The sequence below is a fragment of the Acipenser ruthenus genome, chromosome 22 (assembly GCF_902713425.1).
Source record: "Acipenser ruthenus chromosome 22, fAciRut3.2 maternal haplotype, whole genome shotgun sequence".
Classification (NCBI taxonomy): Eukaryota; Metazoa; Chordata; class Actinopteri; order Acipenseriformes; family Acipenseridae; genus Acipenser; species Acipenser ruthenus.
In genome coordinates this window covers 15,851,182-15,873,778 of record NC_081210.1, presented here as the reverse complement: position 1 = coordinate 15,873,778, position 22,597 = coordinate 15,851,182, and the positions used below count along the sequence as shown (strand labels likewise).

The window sequence follows — 22,597 nt, the reverse complement described above, 5'->3', positions numbered from 1 at the left end:
GCATTGGTTTGGCAAACAACAAGCCTAACCTGCGCCATTCTCTCTTCCAAATGACTGCTGACACAAAGAGCTACCCACCAGGAGTGTTTTATTTTTAGACATCCTGTGATTCAGCCTGCAGCCCTGACCTCTGAACCGTGTTAGAAATGAGGTTTGCTTTCAGAAGCTTTAAGATGGAAGAGTTTAACAAAGAGCTGGAGCCAGGTGTGATGTTGAAAGCTAGTGTGCTGCCTTCTCTCTACATGCAGGCATGCCATCACTTACCCAACAACCTCTCTACCTTTGGTGCTTGGATTTTTAAAGATTCAGTACATTTATAACTTTAAAGTCTGGAACGTTACACTATCAGTGCACTAGAGCGGACATTTTGAAAAGAGCTTTGAAAAAGACGTTATATTGTTTGGAACCCTGCTACTTACTGCATTTTTAAGTCTGCATTTTAAAAGCTTACAACAATATAAGACAAATATATTTGTCAAAATAATGTAAGTCCTTTAAAATAAAATAATTAAAATTTTCCAGGAAATTTTGTATCTGAAAAAAACATCAACAGTATATCTTGTTTTCTGTTGTTAAAATACATATTAGTTTCTCCAAGCCATCTGAAATTGTATGTGATTATGTATTTTACGTAACTCTTCCAATATTGCAAAAATGTTTGAAGATAGAGAATTAGTTTCATAGGAACTCCATTTGTTTACGCCATGTATTGTAACACTATGGATAATGAAACTCAGGGTACCTGTCTGTCTTTAAATTTGCCTGTGCCACTGTTCTGTGCACAGTGCGTGTAATGTGTCTTTCTTTTGTCTGTTGTCTGGGCTCTCAGCTGTCATTTCCCTGCAGCAGCAGCACAGGTAGCACAAGCGTGTCAGGAGCCCTGCTGTCTCTGTGTCACCTCAGACCCATCCCCCAGCTCATTCCAAGTACATTAGCATCTGCCACTGCGTCTGTGCTGCCCAGAGCCCCTGCACTGTCACACTTCAGAGCCGGCCACAAACATATCCTTAGTGAAGCTCGACTCCTGTCAAAACCCTGTCCTCGCGTTGGGCCTATTCTAATCATTCTGAGGGACTTTAGCAACATAACTAAATGTGAATTTGCTGGGGAAAGGATTCCTTTTGGAAAAACACATCTGTAATGAAACCTGAATTAACCAGCAGTCCCCAAATGGACTGTAGAACTGTATCTGCTCTAGACAGGTGGCTGCTTATTTGAGGTGCCTATTAATAGCAAACTATTATTATTATTATTATTATTATTATTATTATTATTATTATTATTATTATTATTATTATTATTATTATTTATTTCTTAGCAGACACCCTTATCCAGGACGACTTACAATTGTTACAAGATATCACATTATTTTCTATGTACAATTACATTATTTTTTTTACACATTACTTTTACATACAATTACCCATTTATACAGTTGGGTTTTTACTGGAGCAATCTTGGTAAAGTACCTTGCTCAAGGGTACAGCAGCAGTGTCCCCCACCTGAGATTAAACCCACAACCCTCTGGTCAAGAGTCCAGAACCCTAACCACTACTCCACACTGCTATTAAAAGCAACCACACGGTTTTACACAACACAACTTTCAGAGCGTGTCAATGACAAAACATGAACGTTTAAAGCACAACACGTTCTATTATATCAGCTTTTCATCTGGTTTTTATTTAGATTGAATGAGTCCTAATATGTTTCTCAGTGTTAGTGTCTCCCTCTTATCCCGTTACGAGTGTGTTTTCTCTTGCTTCGTTTGCGTACCTGACACAGCAAAGAGTGTGTGATTAGAGATAGCCTCACTTATAAAAACATGAATAATAATACACTTGATTAGAGATAGCCTCACTTATAAAAACATGAATAATAATACACTTGATTAGAGATAGCCTCACTTATAAAAACACGAATAATAATACACTTGATTAGAGATAGCCTCACTTATAAAAACATGAATAATAATACACTTGATTAGAGATAGCCTCACTTATAATAACACGAATAATAATACACTTGATTAGAGATAGCCTCACTTATAAAAACATGAATAATAATACACTTGATTAGAGATAGCCTCACTTATAAAAACATGAATAATACACTTGATTAGAGATAGCCTCACTTATAAAAACATGAATAATACACTTGATTAGAGATAGCCTCACTCATAAAAACACGAATAATAATACACTTGATTAGAGATAGCCTCACTTATAAAAACATGAATAATAATACACTTGATTAGAGATAGCCTCACTTATAAAAACACAAATAATAATACACTTGATTAGAGATAGCCTCACTTATAAAAACACGAATAATAATACACTTGATTAGAGATAGCCTCACTTATAAAAACATGAATAATAATACACTTGATTAGAGATAGCCTCACTTATAAAAACATGAATAATAATACACTTGATTAGAGATAGCCTCACTTATAAAAACACGAATAATAATACACTTGATTAGAGATAGCCTCACTTATAAAAACACGAATAATAATACACTTGATTAGAGATAGCCTCACTTATAAAAACACGAATAATAATACACTTGATTAGAGATAGCCTCACTTATAAAAACACGAATAATAATACACTTGATTAGAGATAGCCTCACTTATAAAAACACGAATAATAATACACTTGATTAGAGATAGCCTCACTTATAAAAACATGAATAATAATACACTTGATTAGAGATAGCCTCACTTATAAAAACACAAATAATAATACACTTGATTAGAGATAGCCTCACTTATAGCCTCACTCAATCATTACTGCTTCAGAATAGAACTGGTGCATTGCCTTTGCAGATAATTTAGCAATAGATTGCAATAGGGACTCTATGTGAATAATGGTGAGATTTATCCCAAGCTTTATATAATTTACCTGAATTTCATGCACTTATTAGTTGTGATACATCCTCCACATTCCCTGAGTTTGTTCAAGGCAGACATGAACTATTTGAGAAGGACAAAGTTATGGAAACACTACCCCCAACCAAAGAAACTCTGGAAATGCATTTTACACAATGAAATCATCAGCCTGGCTCCTGGCTAATGTACCATTTTACAAAACTCAATCACCATCAGCATCTAGAGGCTGGTCAGAAGTAGGGGTGCAAATCAGTAGCCTATCGGCATGGCACCGATATAAGGAGATGAAAATACAATCGGCGATTGGCAGTTTTTGTTATTTTAGCACATAATGTACACCAATATTCATGCTTGAATTTCTTCCAGCACTGATTTTAATGCTTGGTCAGGCACGCTTACTATACTAATGACGCAAGAAATGCTGTGTAATGTACGATCCTCCTGCAGTAAATATGTCTCAGAAGAGCGGTGTTTGTTTGTTTTTTTTAATATCTATTATAATTATTATTTTTATTATTATTATTACACAATGTACTTCAAAATTGCCTTTTGTAATTTGTGTTTGTCTGTTTTATCTGCATTGGTTGCGGGTGTATTCTGCGGCATTTTGAAGCAGACATTGATTACGTGTCGTCTTTTGTTAAGTAGCAAATTCAAGTTTGCCTGAATTTTGTCACCAGAAATTTAATATTTTTATTACATCTTTTTTTTTATTAAATTAACTATTTAAGTTGTACTGCATTTTTAGCAGTGTGTGCTTAAAATACAAATTTAACAAAAGTTGTTGTAGTTGACATTGTGTAGGCAAAATTTTTCTTTTCTACTGTACAGTGTAGGTAGAAGTTATAACACGCAATGTTTGACAGCAAGTGGCTATAAAAGTTAATGTCACATTATATATATTTTTTTTCTACAGAAGGACTTTTACTAGTACAAATGCAAAGTATTATTTTTGTGTGACTGTTGTAAAACAAATGTATAAATTGCTGTCCATCACACAATATAATACAACGTTATTCTTTGTATTCATTTTCTGGAGTAAATGCAACGCGTAAACAATACCTCTTCATTTTTGTCATATGGAACAAGTAAACAGTATCTGTTCATTTTTTAACATCTATAATTATAAAACAGTTTAAATATAGGCCATATGTCTTGTTCTAATAGTTTATAATAGTTTACCTGCACTGATCTATTATTATCGGTATCAGCCGATATGGGTAGATAACCATCGGCTATCAGTATCGGCCAAGAAAATCTTTATCGGTGCACCCCAGTCAGAATGTACCACCAGCCTGGGCATATTAGACTGGAATACCAGCAGCCCCGATGCATTCACAGAGGCATGTGGTCGGAAGACAAAGTGCAAAAGGGCTTAGTGTGGAGTAGTGGTTAGGGTTCTGGACTCTTGACTGGAGGGTCGTGGGTTCAATCCCAGGTGGGGGACACTGCTGCTGTACCCTTCAGCAAGGTACTTTACCTAGATTACTCCAGTAAAAACCCAGCTGTATAAATGGGTAATTGTATTGTATGTAAAAATAATGTGGTATCTTGTAACAATTGTAAGGCACCCTGGATAAGGGCGTCTGTTAAGAAATAAATAATAATATGCTGGACAGGCTGCAGACGGTGATTCTGCTCAAGGCAGATTAACTTGTTTAAATACTGTTTCCTGAACTTTTAAAAATATGTGTTTTATTTGTTAAAATAGTGCTGTAAAATGTAGAATCTGTCATCTCATGTTTGGAATAGCAAAATTTTCTGCTAACTCTGAATCCTGTAACACAAAATCGTTGATGTTATAGTTAATCTCTGTACTACCACGTGATGCAAGAGAAACTGAAACACGAATTCCATTACATTTAGTTGTAAAATATCTGCATAATAAGGGAAAAGTTACGGAAACACTCTCCCCCAGCTCTGGATCTGCATTACACATAACAATGCCCAAACAAAAGTATGGCTCCAGACCAAGGTGCACAGATGAAAATCAATCCCCATCTGTGTCTGGAGGCCGGTCAGATGCTAAACAATGCTGCAATCCTGCTTAACATAATGTAGTTTGGACTATTTAAGGCAAATTTACTTGTTTAGATGCTATTTCCTTTTGGTCTGGGATTGTAAAATCATCTGGTGTACTTGCAAACTATTCTTGAGCTCTTCTAAGTTACTGAGTGATTTATTGTTCTTAATTTAGTAACTCTTAATGTACACCTCACTGCGTCTGTGCTCTGTGTCTCTCTCCTGTAGCCATCTGTGTGCTTTTTCTTTTTATAACAGGTGTTTAATGAATAAATTACCAACACCTAGTCGGCAATTAGTTCAACGCGCACATTAGCAAAATAGAGGGATGTGAACAAGAAAAAAAGAACAGGAAAAGGCATTACACAGCAACCATTTGGAAGGCAGTCTTGTTCCATTCCTTTTTCAGGGGGTAATGTTAGGTTTTTTAATGTAAAGCACATTCCTAGAACCTCCTTTGAATGGTCTTGTTGCTGACTGAAACATCAAGCTCTTCTTGCTCCATTGCAATCGTTTTTATTTTTTAATGGCAAAAGGATAAAGTCAACGTGAATTGATTAACCATTTGCACAGTTTTTCCGGTGTTTTCCGGTGTTTATTGGCTATCCACTATTTTCATTTTTTTGTATCAGGGTTATTTTATCAGGTTTTAGCGGTTAAAACCAAAAATCAGAAGCCCTAAATATAGAATATCTCTCTATATAAAATACTGGGGTTCTTTAAATTTATAAAAATGTTCAAAGAACAAAAAATATTTACAATTTTTTTTTTCACAAAACATTTGTCTCTATTAGTCAATAAGTGTGTGTTTTCTGGATGCCATTGCACAACCACACAAGGCAAATTGGCGGTTGAGTTAGGATGGGAGTCCCCTGGCATTAATTTAATTACGGACAGCTGCCTGTGATTAGACAGGCAGGCATTTAAACAGGTCGGTAAGGTTAGTGTAATGTCTATATGAAGGCTAAGGCCTGAGAAGAGGCCCGTGTGGTCAGACCTGAGAAAAGGTCTTGTGTTTAATACTTATATGTGTGTAGTGTTGGTTTGTGGTGACCGGTAAACGGCTTAGCCGTCCAGTTTAGTTAGTGCTTCTAAGGGGAGTTAGGTTTTTGTTTGTTTTGTTTATAAATAAATATACAGACGCTGCCCTGTTTTAACCCTACCTGGTTTAAAATACTGCTCCTTATACAAAAAGAGTGTGAAAGGGCCCGAACGTGGCAAAGCAACCCCTACTTTGTCACAATATATATAAAATGTTGTTCTAAATATGTGTTGCCGTTTCTACAAATAGACCACTTTTCCCCATATGCATTGAAATAAAGGTGTTGTTGGATATAACATACCTTGCTTATAATTAACCTTTCTTCTGGTCCGAGTGTGGTACGTTATAGCAGAGTTTCACTTATATATCTATAACTGACATTCATAGAAACCTGTAATCTTTTTGTGTTCACTTGGGGTTGTCCTGTGAATAACCCCATCGTGATGCAGACGATTCACTTTACCTGAAGCCGATCCATTTAGGTCGTATTTACTTCTTATGGTCAAACCTGGACACATTTGCAGACTGGATTTGCTTTGGTGGTGTGATGCTGGTGCTGTTTTTAACAGCTGTCTTGATAGTCAGAATTCAATCCAGAATGTTTGTAGACAGTTGATTACTTATGTCTGTTTTTACAAGGTTCATTCTGAAAAAAACTTGTAATGGCAAACTTGGTAAGTGTAGGACAGCGTGGCTCTCTGCTAGGTGTGGACAAAAGTGCAATCTTGTGCCAGTATTTATCAGCCACCAGATCCCATCGAAGACCCATCCAGTCAGTCACTTGGTACTGCATACATTCCATTTCTAGGCTATCCAGCATATTTCCAAGAACAATCTGTGGTAAAAGCATTGCAAGCTGGATGATGTCTCCGAGCTCGCTGTGCTTTGGCTACTTGGTTGAAGAATACATACTAATTTCAGCACAGTATTGTTAATTGGCATATCCTAAATTAGTGCACAATAATGTTGCTAATAATGTTGCTGCTGATAAGCGTGCTTTGAAATCTTGGTTTCATTCCACACTGCTATACTAAAAAGGGATTGAGCCCAGACAAAAGAGCGCCCCCTACCGGCCACGAGCACCCACTGCAGCACCCAGAGATCCCCCATCCTGGTCCTGACCAGGCCTAGCCCTGGCCTGAGGGAGCTGACAGGAATGTGGAATTGTCTGCAGCATACAATCAATGCGTCTCCGCTGTATTAACCATTGCTTAATGAACTCTGAGCTGACACCTGTGGATGAGTGCACACACAGCTCCCCCAGGGGCTGCTTAAGATACAAATAAGCACAAATCACTTGGGTTTCTGGTGTCTGTAAAGTATTCTGACCTTCCCTCTTTAACTGCGCCAACAAAGGAGGCATAGCAAGAACATGAACAGCTGGGATGCAGTTGCTAGAGTTCAGAGTTTAAAAGGGTAGCTTCAGGGAATGACTGTGGTTTGGGACTCCACTCCTTTTTATGTGGACGTGGACTATCTCTTGGTTGCCTATTAATTAGTCTTGCTCCTTTTCAGGGGCTCGCAGATGCCATAAATCACCTTTCAGGGTAACATTTATTTTTGAGCTAGGTTCTTTATTGAAACATCATGAAACCTGTTAATTGTGCAACGGTTTTCAGGGGCTTGGCTACTTAATGCAATCATTTTCAATGCTTTGCTTCTGATCAGCAGCAGAGCAAATGTAGGCCAGTGAAGGAAAATCACAGCAAATGAAGCAGGTGTCAATCATACCTGACGCTTTTCTATCGTTGACTTTGATTACCACCCATAACTATTAAACACTCCGGCCCCAAATTATTAAGTGGAAAAACCGACCGCAAACAACAACGTAATGTGCGTGTTCAGTACGACCGCACTCAGTGTCAAAATAACGACCTATTTTATAAGACTAATTAGGTAAAGCAGGCGATTCCGCAATCAAACAATTTAAATACCCCTCACCGCAATTAGCGGTGGAGAATTACACACCTCTCACAATAAATAGTGGGTTTGGGTCAACCCTGCGTGTGTAGGCTACACATTCCAAAAGAAAATGAATGGCACACAAAGACCTGAGCCTGGTACTAGCCATGGTGATGAGGATGCTCAGAAGTGAAAACTGAAATTTACCAATATGGAAGTGGAGTTTTTGGTACAAGCAGTAGTTGTAGCACATGAAGATGTGTTACAAGCTCGAAATACATCACCAGGACAAATGAATAAAATATGGAATGTGTGGTGACTTCTTAATAAACAAATGTACCACTTCAGAGTTTGTAGTCTAGGTTGCTTATACATTACGACGCATCATCCAGTTACTGTGCTTCGCATATTACTTCAACTTCTTATTTCGGATAGAATAATTCCAGGCGTACAGACTTTTCAAACTTCAGAAACAATACGTTTAATTTACTTACATCCATGGCAGTCAAACGGGTGGATAATCATGTTCAACAACAATACAGTTGCATACGAACAGTCTTCAGTTTAACTACAACTTATATTTTCTTAAAGTCTTATGTAGTTACAACTCTTCTATTTCTTATGTTTGTCTGTATTTCTTACTCTATGTATGATTTTAAAGCACATCTGTATGCTATATATGGTCGAAAAACTGTACTTGCTCTAGCTACAAACTAACTGTGTCATCTGTCCCTTTGTCCCTTTTGTTTTACCGTTTTCTTTCCAACTCAAATTTAGCAATACTGCCTGAACCAGTATTGTGAAATACCAGAATGCCATATTAAAAAAAAAAAAAATCTGTGGGCATTACTGAAATAGCGGTGGAGGATGAGCCCTCATTGTATTTGAGACTTTTCTTTCATGCGCCTCGGAATATCGTTCCATCTTTTCTTAATCTCCTCCACCGTTCTTATAATAATGCCTACACTCTAGAAGAAAAGGCTCTCGTTAGAACCTTGCTTTGCTTTCTAAGAACATTTTTTACATGGATTCTATATTCTCTATTTGCAGACTTTCTGTTTTGTCATGTAAGCTATGAAACATGTATTGAAAATTGGAGTTTGAAAAGCAATACGGTACCGGTATTATAAACCGTAATTTACAAACTGACTTGATCAGAAGGGTCTGACTTGATCAAAATGAGCTATTTGCAAAATGTTATTAAATGTTTCTATGTCCTTGAAAACGATGTCTCCTTCTTGCTGCAGACAAGTCTCCCACATCACCTTGCCTTTTATATAGCCTACTGTCTGACTGCGGCAAATTAACACCTGCTTTTCAGAGTTCTTAAAATAATCAAGCAAATACGAGGCCCGCAATTACTGGCAGGTTTAATAAATTAGATGGAATATTTAATAGACCTCATTTTCAAAATCCCCTCCCAATTTTTTGTGGTTTCGTTCAGAAATGCCCCAGAATTACATATGCATATACAGAATTACATATGCATCAAGGGCTAAAGCTTAATTGTGTGTTTATGTCATTGCGTGTGTTTGATAAATTCCATCCAAGAATTCAGAACCCTCAGCACCTGTTTTATGGTCGTAAAACATGTGCAATCCATTTATTAATTTTATTTTAGTGTTTCTCAGTTTGACTTTGGATACCAGTATCTCCGCCACCTCAATCATGATGTGCTGTCAGCTCAGCTAGTTTGAAACGACACATAAACTGAAAGTGCTGAACCCTGTTGTATTACTAAAAGAGGGTGTGTGCAGAATACTCGTTACTCGTATTCAATAAATCCATTCATGTTGATTTTAAAACAAAAAAAGCTGTCCCACACAGTCTACGGCCTCGGTACACCAGGATGACAGTAACAATATCAACGCCCCGGATGAGAGGAAAATAATCTTCCAATCGCCTTTTAAACACTCATTGTGGAAGTGAATTGCCATTGATTGGTAGTCAGTTGCAAATGTGAGACAGCTTCTTTTGTTTTGAAATGATCACGTTATGAATGAGATTCCAATACAGAACCCCAGTCAAAGATGTACTCTAAAAGGTCAATGATTTATTGAGGTATTTTGTGAGTCCCTGGGGAAAAAAAAAACATCTAAAAGGAGCAATCCTAATTTACCTATTATAATCAGCATGATATTTAAAAACTACCGTTTAACAGAAAAGCAAAACTGTCAATATAAGAATAATCAATAACACGTGTTTGTGCAAACCCCACAAAAGCACCTGATACACGCCCAGCATGAAAATACCAGCCTTATTAATGTGGTTTATTACTGTATTCAGTTTGAATGAAAAGGATGCCCTCTTTCTTTATTTGTATTGTGATCCCTGAGCTGAAACAGAGCAGCTTCAATGTGGCATCTATAACCAGCTGCTGTGGTAGCAGTCTGAGTGACCTGACCATGAGTTTGTAAGGGGCTTGTGTGTTCCTGCTTCTAACACTGCCTGTGTGTAATGCAAACTAACAGAAATGTAAAACAACAATACAGTAAACAGAAACCAAAAGATTATATTTTATTATATTTTAGTGCAAGTCGAAAATGCGACATCAAAAGGTTTGAAGATGATCTGTTCAAGGAAACCAATAAATACTGTGGTTCCAAGTGGACTAAATGGAAGCCAAATCCCCCTCCTTATCATTCTGCATTCATTTATTTTACCCAGCATAAGCAGCTCTTCAGTCATCTTTACAGGCTGTCCAGCATGGACCAGCTGAAACCAGCACTCCCCCAGGTGCCTAGTGTAAGCAGTGCTGGTCTTGCTGGAATTACCATCCGGGCTGCACGTTCACTTTGTGTTATGTTCTTTGTGTGTACACTGACAAAGTCACTAGCCATTGCTTCACTTACTTTCTCATGAGTTTTAGGTTACAATTTTGAAGTTATGACTCTGTATTTACATTGTATTATTATTTGTTTAATACAGCAGGCCGAGATTTCAAGATTGTGCCAGCAGCTCGGAGACCAATGCTCAGCTCTGACAGTGAAGAAGCCAATCAGTCTCCAGACAACCCCACGGCCCAAGGCCGGGTAGCTGAACTGCGGAAGAATTTCAACCATTTACAAGTAACCAGTGGAAAAAACACTCTGTCTCGCGTGAAGCCACCCCTTCCAGCAAAACCAACCACCTTTCAGTTAATGTCTTCAGCTGGATTCAGGTAATTCCAGAGTGATAGCGCAAGCAAGGACTTTATGTACCTTACAAGGTCTGGCTCACAACAGACAGCTGTACAAGGGAACAAATGTGTGTATCTGTGGATTTACTGCCTTCACAGAGAAAGAATATGCAATAATGAGGGCCAAGCACTGTGGAGAAATGGATGCCAACTATGGGGGATGGAGGCCAACTGGGGCTTCTTGTCTTGTCCTGTCCATACTGGGCCCATTTCACAAAGCTTAACACATCATTTATTTAAAGAAAGTCTATTTTATGAATAACATTAATTGTTCTAGACTGTTGCTAGAAGTTTCATGAGTATTACTTTACATTTGATGTCTTCTATGTTGAATCTCGTGGTGTATTTTTCAGCATCATTCGGTTACAAATCCTATTTCCTATACCAGCGCAGCTGAATGACAGCTGAGGAATGTCTGATTTGTGACCCACGATCTGTGAATAAAAATATCAAAACAATCTGTATGATTGTGGCAAAGTGCCCCGCCCCTGTGTGCATTTGTGTGTTCTGTGTATGTATGTATGCGTGCGTATGTTAATGTTGGTGTATAGGCATTGGTACACGGGATATAAGCGGTCTGTGTTTCACGTGTGTGTAAATTGTATATTTGTAGTTAGGCACGGGGATGGCACATCACATCACGTGCAAGTAAAAAGTAACATGTGAGCACGGGGAATTGCACTTTAATTAATTCACGTGCAGTTGTACCGAGATTCCAATTGAATGATTGACTAGCAATCGAATCTCGGTACAACTGCATAAAAGCTGCATGTTTTCACTCACTGGTGGTTAGGTGTTCGGTGAGTGGAGAACGGGATAGGAGACGGAGGTAGTAATTGTTAGTAAAATAAGTAGTAAAAGAAACTCACCGTGTTTGTTTGTCTCCGTGCACCGTTTGTTAAGTGTAGTACGTTTTGTATGTCTGTTTATTTTGGCGTATAGTGCCGTGTCCAGTGTTTTTGTCTGTTCCAACCTTTTATTTTCTGTTCTGTTTATTAAATGCTGAACGCGATCACGCGTTCAGCCTCACCAAAACCCCATCTCTCTGTCGTTTGTGTTCCTGTTTCTGGTCTGACGCCACCCACTCCGGCCGTCTTTGTGACACGTGGTGTCCTGCGTGGGATCGACAGCGCCTCCAGGACTCAGGCCAGAGCAGGAACCGCAGTTTTGGATTTAAAAAATAAATAAAATAAAATAAAAAAAAATTGCAGAAGACGCCATCAAAGTGCGGGACTGGATGCTGGAAAATGCTGGGCTGGAGGCCCAGTCTATACCAGTAGTCGTCCAGTTCCTGCAGTTTATGGACAGAGAGCGATGGGAGGCATATGCGAGGGAACAGACCGTAAGCACCTGGGAGGAAGGTGTGGGGTTGGTCCTCAGCTACCTGGAGGCAGTTATAAGTGGAACAGCAGCCCAGGTAGCAGGTCCACCAGCAGAGGAAGAATGCCTGCTGTCCCCGTCTCCACCAGCAGAGGAAGAATGCCTGCTGGTTTTGCCTCCACAGCCCAAGTGGGAGGAGCCCGAACGTCCTACGCCTGAGTGGGAGGAGCCCGAACGTCCTACGCCTGAGTGGGAGGAGCCCGAACGTCCTACGCCTGAGTGGGAGGAGCCCGAACGTCCTACGCCTGAGTGGGAGGAGCCCGAACGTCCTACGCCTGAGTGGGAGGAGCCCGAACGTCCACAGCCCAACAGGGAGGAGTCGGTGCGTCCACAGCCCAACAGGGAGGAGTCGGGGCGTCCACAGCCCAAAAGGGAGGAGTCGGTGCGTCCACAGCCCGAAGAGAGGGAAGTCGGGGCTTCCACAGCCCTAGGACCCAAGCTGCCAGCAGAGGGTGAATACCTGCTGGTCCCACCTCCACCAGCAGAGGGTGAATGCCTGCTGGTTCCACCTCCACCGCAGTGGGAGGACTGCTTGCCCCTCCCAACTCCACCAGCAGAGGGTGAATACCTGCTGGTTCCACCTTCACCGCAGTGGGAGGACTGCTGGCCCCTCCCACCTCCACCAGCAGAGGGTGAATACCTGCTGGTTCCACCACCGCCAGGAGCAGAGGAGCTGGAGCTGCCTCTGCCTCCACCACCGCCAGGAGCAGAGGAGCTGGAGCTGCCTCTGCCTCCACCACCGCCAGGAGCAGAGGAGCTGGAGCTGCCTCTGCCTCCACCACCGCCAGGAGCAGAGGAGCTGGAGCTGCCTCTGCCTCCACCACCGCCAGGAGCAGAGGAGCTGGAGCTACCTCTGCCTCCACCACCGCAAGGAGCAGAGGAGCTGGAGCTGCCTCTGCCTCCACCACCGCCAGGAGCAGAGGAGCTGGAGCTGCCTCTGCCTCCACCACCGCCAGGAGCAGAGGAGCTGGAGCTACCTCTGCCTCCGCCACCGCCTGGAGCAGAGGAGCAGGAGCTGCCTCTGCTGCCCGTACCTCCACAGGGAGTACGGTGGCCGGAGCCCCAGAAAGGGGAGCTGCCGGCCACGAAGAAGGGGGACGAGGTCTGGAGACCACTTTCCCCAGCAGCAGTTTCGCTGCAGGAGTTCTTGTGGCCGGAGCCCCACAGGAGGGAGCTGCCGACTACGAAGAAGGGGGAGGTCGGGGGACCACCTGCCCCCGCAGCTTTTTCGCTGCAGGACGGGACCAGCATGCTGTCAGCCGTGCCACTACCGGCAGGGGTGCTGACAGCATGGCCAGCATTGGGCCCACTGAAGCCTCCCTTCCCAGCCCGAGACTTTGTCCTGGACTGCTGGATATTTAAGGGGGGAGGTGGCCGTTGAGGCCATGTGTGCTGCGCACAAGGGGGGGTATATGTGGCAAAGTGCCCCGCCCCTGTGTGCATTTGTGTGTTCTGTGTATGTATGTATGCGTGCGTATGTTAATGTTGGTGTATAGGCATTGGTACACGGGATATAAGCGGTCTGTGTTTCACGTGTGTGTAAATTGTATATTTGTAGTTAGGCACGGGGATGGCACATCACATCACGTGCAAGTAAAAAGTAACATGTGAGCACGGGGAATTGCACTTTAATTAATTCACGTGCAGTTGTACCGAGATTCCAATTGAATGATTGACTAGCAATCGAATCTCGGTACAACTGCATAAAAGCTGCATGTTTTCACTCACTGGTGGTTAGGTGTTCGGTGAGTGGAGAACGGGATAGGAGACGGAGGTAGTAATTGTTAGTAAAATAAGTAGTAAAAGAAACTCACCGTGTTTGTTTGTCTCCGTGCACCGTTTGTTAAGTGTAGTACGTTTTGTATGTCTGTTTATTTTGGCGTATAGTGCCGTGTCCAGTGTTTTTGTCTGTTCCAACCTTTTATTTTCTGTTCTGTTTATTAAATGCTGAACGCGATCACGCGTTCAGCCTCACCAAAACCCCATCTCTCTGTCGTTTGTGTTCCTGTTTCTGGTCTGACGCCACCCACTCCGGCCGTCTTTGTGACAATGATGTTGAAAAATACATTATCTAAAATAAATGATATGTCAATGCCTGTAATCCACAGGAGAAATGATTGCTCAAGTGATGTGTTTCTTTTAGAAACTACACTTTAAAGGGTTGGAAATTGGGGCCATTGTCTTGTTCTGGTGTTTTTGTGCTATTGATAATATCATTCACTTCAGATGTGCAGATCTAATTTAAAGCACATAAGAGGATGTTCTGTTCTGTCTGTAATTTCACTTCAGTGTTCCCTTCCAATCTGCAAAGAGACTGGATATGTTGTTGTATTGTAAGCACCCTCCCTGTGTTTCTAAATGCCTGCTTTTATTGCAACCAAAGCGGTTGCTGCTTGCGACAGTTTTGATGCGAATGCGCTGGTGGAAGGATTAGCACACCGTTATTATTGAAAGCCTTCTTGTAATAATGGCGGAGGGTCTTTTCTGTTTTGCACTCTCTCTCTTTCTACTCCTGGGGGTAAAGGTCACCTCCCCAGGGAAGCACCAAATACATTCTGACCACCAAAGAACAGGCCCAGCTTTCAGGAAGTGTGAGCAAATTAAACCAGCTGTGCACAGCGGCAGTCACCGTGGAGACAAGAGAGGCAGAAACTGAATACTATATAGTGAGCCCTGAACACAAGGGACAACACAAGTCTGATCTGAAACGAGGTAAAGGGACAATACATAAGCACTGTGCAATGCATGCTCCTTAATTACAAATAAAGACTGCAGACATGTGCAGGTATAAAAGTAATGATAAAGATTTTCAAATCCATTTCCTGATATCATATGAAAGCAACAAAGCGGATTTTCATGGCAGTGAAAAAGGTCTAATTACAAAGTTGTTTACACTAATTTAAAGCACAAAAATGGCATTTGTTTTCACCCCTTTCAAGGACATGAAGCTATTAAACCAATTGAATGTTGATTCTGAACAGAGTCTGTTGCTCTAATATTAGGATTTGTACATGTTTTCTCTATTGCATATTCTAGCTGGCTGCCATTTTGCTATACGATGAAGCAGGTGGGGACAGCAGAGTTGAAAGGTCACAATATTTGAAATATGAATTAAAATTGACAAAACCAACAGGCTTTTAAGAAGTCATTTAGAACAAGCAATAAATAAAATGACACAAATAAAAACATCAGGTGTCAGAATGATTACAAGCACTATAAAGTATTTTTCTTCATTTAAGGCACTTCTACAGTGCAAAACTGCTCAGGTCTAGCTTCATCTGAGCAGCTACTGCACAGAACAATGTATGTGCCCTGTACCTGCCATTTAAATGTGAGGAATGCTCTGGTACTCTTATTTTCTCAGTAATTCCCTTTGAGAAAGCTTATGTTGTTTGGCATTGATTAAATAGAATAAAACATGTTGGTTACCCAACACAAAACAAGCAGCCCTCGGTTGAGTCACAATCAATACCAGTCTTACAGTGGATTTAATATAGCACCTGTTGAGATCAACCTGATAGATTTAACATATGTTATTATTTGTCATACCTTTCATTCATCCATTTGACATGACATCGTTCTGATTTCACTTTGCTTGTTTCCTTAGAATTGTGCAATCTCTGCAGTGAATTGTGGGATTGTAGTCCTGGGCAAGATGTAACCTCTGATTAAACTTGACAAAGAAAATCCAGTTTGCCCAGCAGAAGCTCAAGTTGGGTCTAGAAAGGTCACGTGTACGTGACAAATCAGTGGCATTTGCTAGTTGATGTTTTCATTGTCAGTTTATGGCATTGGTACAGCAGTAAAAATATCAGCACCCAGGGTGAAAGGCTTTTAAATCACTCAGTGAGGAAGTTATTTGACATTGATTGGTACTCATCTGTAAGGCGAGGATGGCAGCTTTTCATGCACATTAATTAATAAGTTTGTTTGGTTTGATTTAAACCTGCTGACACATTTTTTTAAAGGGAATTACTGAGTAGTAAACATGAATGATACATAACATTACCAACTGTCTAGGGTTATACAAGAATGATACGTTGCGTGCAATACAAGGTAACAGTGCCACACTGTCAGTGACCAACACACCTGTCTGCCAAGTGTCTAGGGTTATACTACTGCTACAGAGAGCTGGGAAGAGCCAGGTTGCCAGGTTCAACCCTTTTAAGTGTTTGTTTTGCTGCCACACCTGAACATCTATTAGTGGCCAGGTGTTACACAAAATTAGAACTGGAAATATCTTAAAAGGAAACAACAAATTGTAAATAATTTTTTTGTTGGTTTTATTTTGTAAATATTTTATTGTACTCATTGTACACTTTTATAATCTAGAAATGGAAGAATGGGTTAGAGTTAGCTATAGAAATATAAACTGTACTGCCACCACATGCTGCCTTTCAAACACCATATAGCGTTGTTATATATTTTACTTATGCACTCCAGCAACCAAATAAAAACATGTTTGTGTACCTTGTGCTTTAAAGAAATGTTTCTTTTATTTGTCTTAATATTTTGGTGAGAGTCTCATGAGAGGCGAAGGACAACGGCACCCAGGTATCATGAGAGCCTCCCCTCACAGCTCTGTAAACTCAATCCTGCCCTGAACACTCCCTGCCTCATGAGAGCCTCCCCTCACAGCTCTGTAAACTCAATCCTGCCCTGAACACTCCCTGCCTCATGAGAGCCTCCCCTCACAGCTCTGTAAACTCAATCCTGCCCTGAACACTCCCTGCCTCATGAGAGCCTCCCCTCACAGCTCTGTAAACTCAATCCTGCCCTGAACACTCCCTGCCTCATGAGAGCCTCCCCTCACAGCTCTGTAAACTCAATCCTGCCCTGAACACTCCCTGCCTCATGAGAGCCTCCCCTCACAGCTCTGTAAACTCAATCCTGCCCTGAACACTCCCTGCCTCATGAGAGCCTCCCCTCACAGCTCTGTAAACTCAATCCTGTCCTGAACACTCCCTGCCTCATGAGAGCCTCCCCTCACAGCTCTGTAAACTCAATCCTGCCCTGAACACTCCCTGCCTCATGAGAGCCTCCCCTCACAGCTCTGTAAACTCAATCCTGCCCTGAACACTCCCTGTCTCATGAGAGCCTCCCCTCACAGCTCTGTAAACTCAATCCTGCCCTGAACACTCCCTGCCTCATGAGAGCCTCCCCTCACAGCTCTGTAAACTTAATCCTGCCCTGAACACTCCCTGACTCATGAGAGCCTCCCCTCACAGCTCTGTAAACTCAATCCTGCCTTGAACACTCCCTGTCTCATGAGAGCCTCCCCTCACAGCTCTGTAAACTCAATCCTGCCCTGAACACTCCCTGCCTCATGAGAGCCTCCCCTCACAGCTCTGTAAACTTAATCCTGCCCTGAACACTCCCTGACTCATGAGAGCCTCCCCTCACAGCTCTGTAAACTCAATCCTGCCTTGAACACTCCCTGCCTCATGAGAGCCTCCCCTCACAGCTCTGTAAACTCAATCCTGCCCTGAACACTCCCTGCCTCATGAGAGCCTCCCCTCACAGCTCTGTAAACTTAATCCTGCCCTGAACACTCCCTGACTCATGAGAGCCTCCCCTCACAGCTCTGTAAACTCAATCCTGCCCTGAACACTCCCTGCCTCATGAGAGCCTCCCCTCACAGCTCTGTAAACTTAATCCTGCCCTGAACACTCCCTGCCTCATGAGAGCCTCCCCTCACAGCTCTGTAAACTCAATCCTGCCCTGAACACTCCCTGCCTCATGAGAGCCTCCCCTCACAGCTCTGTAAACTCAATCCTGCCTTGAACACTCCCTGTCTCATGAGAGCCTCCCCTCACAGCTCTGTAAACTCAATCCTGCCCTGAACACTCCCTGCCTCATGAGAGCCTCCCCTCACAGCTCTGTAAACTCAATCCTGCCTTGAACACTCCCTGCCTCATGAGAGCCTCCCCTCACAGCTCTGTAAACTCAATTCTGCCCTGAACACTCCCTGCCTCATGAGAGCCTCCCCTCACAGCTCTGTAAACTTAATCCTGCCCTGAACACTCCCTGCCTCATGAGAGCCTCCCCTCACAGCTCTGTAAACTCAATCCTGCCTTGAACACTCCCTGCCTCATGAGAGCCTCCCCTCACAGCTCTGTAAACTTAATCCTGCCCTGAACACTCCCTGCCTCATGAGAGCCTCCCCTCACAGCTCTGTAAACTCAATCCTGCCCTGAACACTCCCTGCCTCATGAGAGCCTCCCCTCACAGCTCTGTAAACTTAATCCTGCCCTGAACACTCCCTACCTCATGAGAGCCTCCCCTCACAGCTCTGTAAACTTAATCCTGCCCTGAACACTCCCTGCCTGCCATTCACGCTTGGGCCTCTCATGCGGAGACGGACGGTTTTTCAATTGCGGGTCCACTGGTGGCTAGTTTGAAAGCAAACATTTTCACTGAAGGACTCCAGAAGGGAATGGCATGAGAGGATAGTGACTCCAGACCTCTTGATCATCTACTGTAGCCCAATCAAATAAAGGGTATTTTTAATCTTTTCTGCTGCATATAGTCTGTTCAACAGAACTAGATCAGCGTGCGAGTGTAGCGAGTTAGGTGAACTAAAACAACCAACTCAGAAATAGGTGTAGCTGTTTAACTGCCTTTTTGTTTGTTTCAAATGGAAATGTGAGCGCTGTGGTGTAAATGGGAGGGTCAGTACTCCCCCTAGTGGACAATAGTTAAACAAAATTCATCACAAATACAGATAACAGGATCTATTAACAAAGGATTAACTCATGAGTCATTTAGAGTATGTTTTTTCAAAGGTTCTTTCCTTGTGAATGACACCCAATGTTATTACTTCAAGTGAAATGTCATTTTAAATACAAAATAATTATAATATACATGCTGGTCAAGGAACACCACACCCCCTTTCTTAATGGGCTTGCAGAAAGTTCTGCTATGTTGAACAGACTACACTAAAAATCAATTTTACCTGCAAGTTCTTGTAAATATAGTTGTTTTGTTCATGTTATTATCTGTCTCAGTCAGTTATGCATTTAGTAGACTTGGTAAGTTTGCATGTATTACTTTAGACAAGTGTTTTTTTTCTAAACCTGAATACGATGCTGTCATTACCTGGAAGTCGGAACTTGATGAGCATACTCACTTAAAAAGGATCAAACAAGTGAAAATAAACACAACACCTGCTGATCCCTGTGTGCGTGTGTATTCAGTGTAGATGAGGACATTACAGTGGAGGGAATGCTAAGTTCCTTGGGCAAAATAGCATCCTGAGGCATATGAGCAGAACAGAAATAGAGCAAGCATGACAGGACTGTTCCTCAAATGAACAGCACGGAAAGGCAAGCGCTACGTTATAGCTGTACGGTCACAATTCTGTCAGCCCCTGTGAGTTTGTCTATGTATCAAGGTGCTTATTTGTGTGCTATGGGGCTTCAATAAATACAACTGAGTCAACATTTCAATGAATCCCAATGCATTCCAATGGGAGATTTGGACAACTAGGAATATGTCTTTTATTTTAGATTATACTAACCATAGTAACATGTTTAGAATAAAGTATATTATATTGAATATAGAGCAACTCCAATATATTATACATTGTCTTTCAGTGAGCACTTTTTTTTTCTCAACCACTACCTATATATACAGAAAACAAAACTAGCCCTATACAAAATCCTATCCTATAAGCAAACAGAAAAAATGGATGCAGTCAATAAAGCTATGTTACATTTACATTTACAAGATAATAACCATCAGAAAGATTGAAATATTTTGTTTTTAACTACAGGACTGTAGATAAAAACATCTAACCTCTAACCAACAAAACTACAAGGGCTTTTTTTTTCATTTTTATTTTTTTATTTTTTTATCTTTGGGAACAAATGTGCTATATGTCCTATCATACAGGTAGGTGTCCATTTATTTGCCAAAGTGTGTTTACTACCAGATCTAGGCTTTTTTTGTCATGCCTACCAGTTTGATATTCTAGATTACGCAAATGTGATGAAACATTTAACTAATATTCATGAAAAAGTGCTTTCCAGTGTCAAATGCAAATTGCCGACCTGCCGACTGTATTCTAGCAGTGGCGTGCTGTCTGTGTTTGCAAGAACTTTTATACAGTCTGCTATTTAGTACAACAACAGGTACTCCTCCCGTTTCCACAAGCTTGAACAATGGACTGACATCAGAGCAGAACTCCATACCACACGCGATTGTTTCAACCCTGTTCTTTTTGCAGTTCAATGCGGAACCAATCCGAGTAAAAGTATACTTGTTACTCGGCACACCCCAAATGTTTTGTAAAGAACATTCTTGATCAGAAGTGCTGACACCCTTTCAGAACATCTAAATAAAAAGCTTGCATGACTTCCTTTGTGTTAATTGCATATTTTATCTAGTCCATAATACCGACATACCTAGACAAGATTATTCATTTGACACAAATGATTTAAATTAGCAACATGTGCATTTTGTTTTATTAATGTGTTTTTATTTATAATTTTAGAGCCCCCAATTTTTAACCCCCGATTTTCTCCCAAATTTAGGATGTCTAATTATTTTTTACCCTCAATGCAGCAATTCCCCACACAGCTCAGGAGAAAGAAGGTTCAGTGGGCGTCCTCCGATCCCACGACCAAGCCAGCTTCCTCTTTTAGACCCAGGAACTCAAGTGCAGATGTCAGTGAGTAACCGGCCTCTGGAAGACAAAGGCTAGCCCTGCAGGTGTCTGTCTGAGCTCACCAGGTGCCTGGCTGGCAGAGCCCACTGTAGCATGATGAGGGGAAACAGTTCCTTTGGGTTTGCCTGTCGGTTTCACCACAGCTAATTTTACACTCCCTCAGGAATCTCCAGCAAAGACCGGTGACTTCGCACAGCCAAGTCATAAACCTGTGCTCCCCTGACTGTATGACTCACCCTGCACACCACGCCACATGCAGAATATTTTGTTATTCCTCAAGCCATATGTAAATTAAATGTATTTATATCTTTGTATGTATCTTCTTCAATATCAGTCAAATATTGTTGTATTTTGTGCATGTTGTTGAAAACAATAAACTATAATATACAACTGCATATTAAAACTTAGGCAACATTTCTGAATAATTGTAGCTCCCACTATATATATATATATATATATATATATATATATATATACTAAAAGAGTGTCCCAACACTAAATGACTGTGGCTTTCCTCATAGTTAACCCAATTAAACCTCCTCCTGATGCTGCTCAGGATGACAGGATAAAACGCTTCAGAATGTCAGGAACAGACGGCTATAGTGCGCACACCACAGATACCAGGATGTGAAAGAAAGGCCCTGTTGTATGCTGAGAGACAGCAGCACTGTTCTCTTCTTGCGGATGTCTGAAAACGGGTCTGTCAAGGGCCAGAGCTCGAGCCTGACTGAACTAAAGCAGCCAGGCAATTTAACAATTAAACACAGTATTACAGCAAGAAAAGATCAATTGAGTGCAGAACAGAAAGAACTCCATGTGACAGACCCCAGTGTGTGCGTGACAGACAAAGCCCAGGGCCAGTGCACGCCTGCTGTGTGTCTCAGTACACGTTTCATTTGACTTAGGGCAGAAGGCTGCATGTGAGAAGAAAACTATTAACCCTTTCCAAACTTGGAGATCCTATCTGATAGAACTAAGAAAAATAATGAAGTTAATAATGAGAACAAAAAATAAACAAAACTGTTGAGCAGCATTTTGTTCAACACCAGAAAAAGAAGTTTGTGCACAATTCAACTGTGAGTAAGGTAAGCTTTGAAATTGCAAGATTTCAAAATCGCACTGGTACTATCACCAGGTGACATTGAATGAGAAAATGTGCTGATAGATATTTTAAAACATAACTATGTGTGTTACCAAGCAGAATAATGTGTGCAATAAACACATATAATTGAAGTTAATCAAGTCCTGCAGCTCTAAATCAACTGGCAACCCTCACAACTTTGGTCCACTATTGTTTTCCTTAAAGAATTGTTGTATTCCTTTGCCTTGTCTTTTTCTACATTTTGAAAGCTGAACTCTTTTATAAATTACCAGAGTCTGCTTTGTGATTGGAGAGAAAATACAGGCAAAAAAGAGTTTAAACAAAACAACTTTTACATCGTTCATTGCTTCTACTGTCCTGTGGGTGCTTCAAAACAATATTGATAATCCATGGCTGATATTTAGCCATGT

At 41.3% G+C, this 22,597-nt stretch overlaps 1 protein-coding gene across 1 annotated transcript in view; it reads left to right on the top strand.

Moving 5' to 3' along the window:
- LOC117431200 (SH2 domain-containing protein 4A-like) overlaps positions 1–21,362 on the top strand; it is a 62,498-nt gene extending 41,136 nt beyond the window's left edge. Inside the window, exons 6-7 of the mRNA XM_034051915.3 lie at positions 10,788–11,019; positions 20,983–21,362. Coding sequence (XP_033907806.3) covers positions 10,788–11,019; positions 20,983–21,121 — 371 coding nt within the window. The 3' untranslated portion in view covers positions 21,122–21,362. The remainder of the gene's footprint in view (positions 1–10,787; positions 11,020–20,982) is intronic.
- Positions 21,363–22,597: the final 1,235 nt, after the last annotated feature.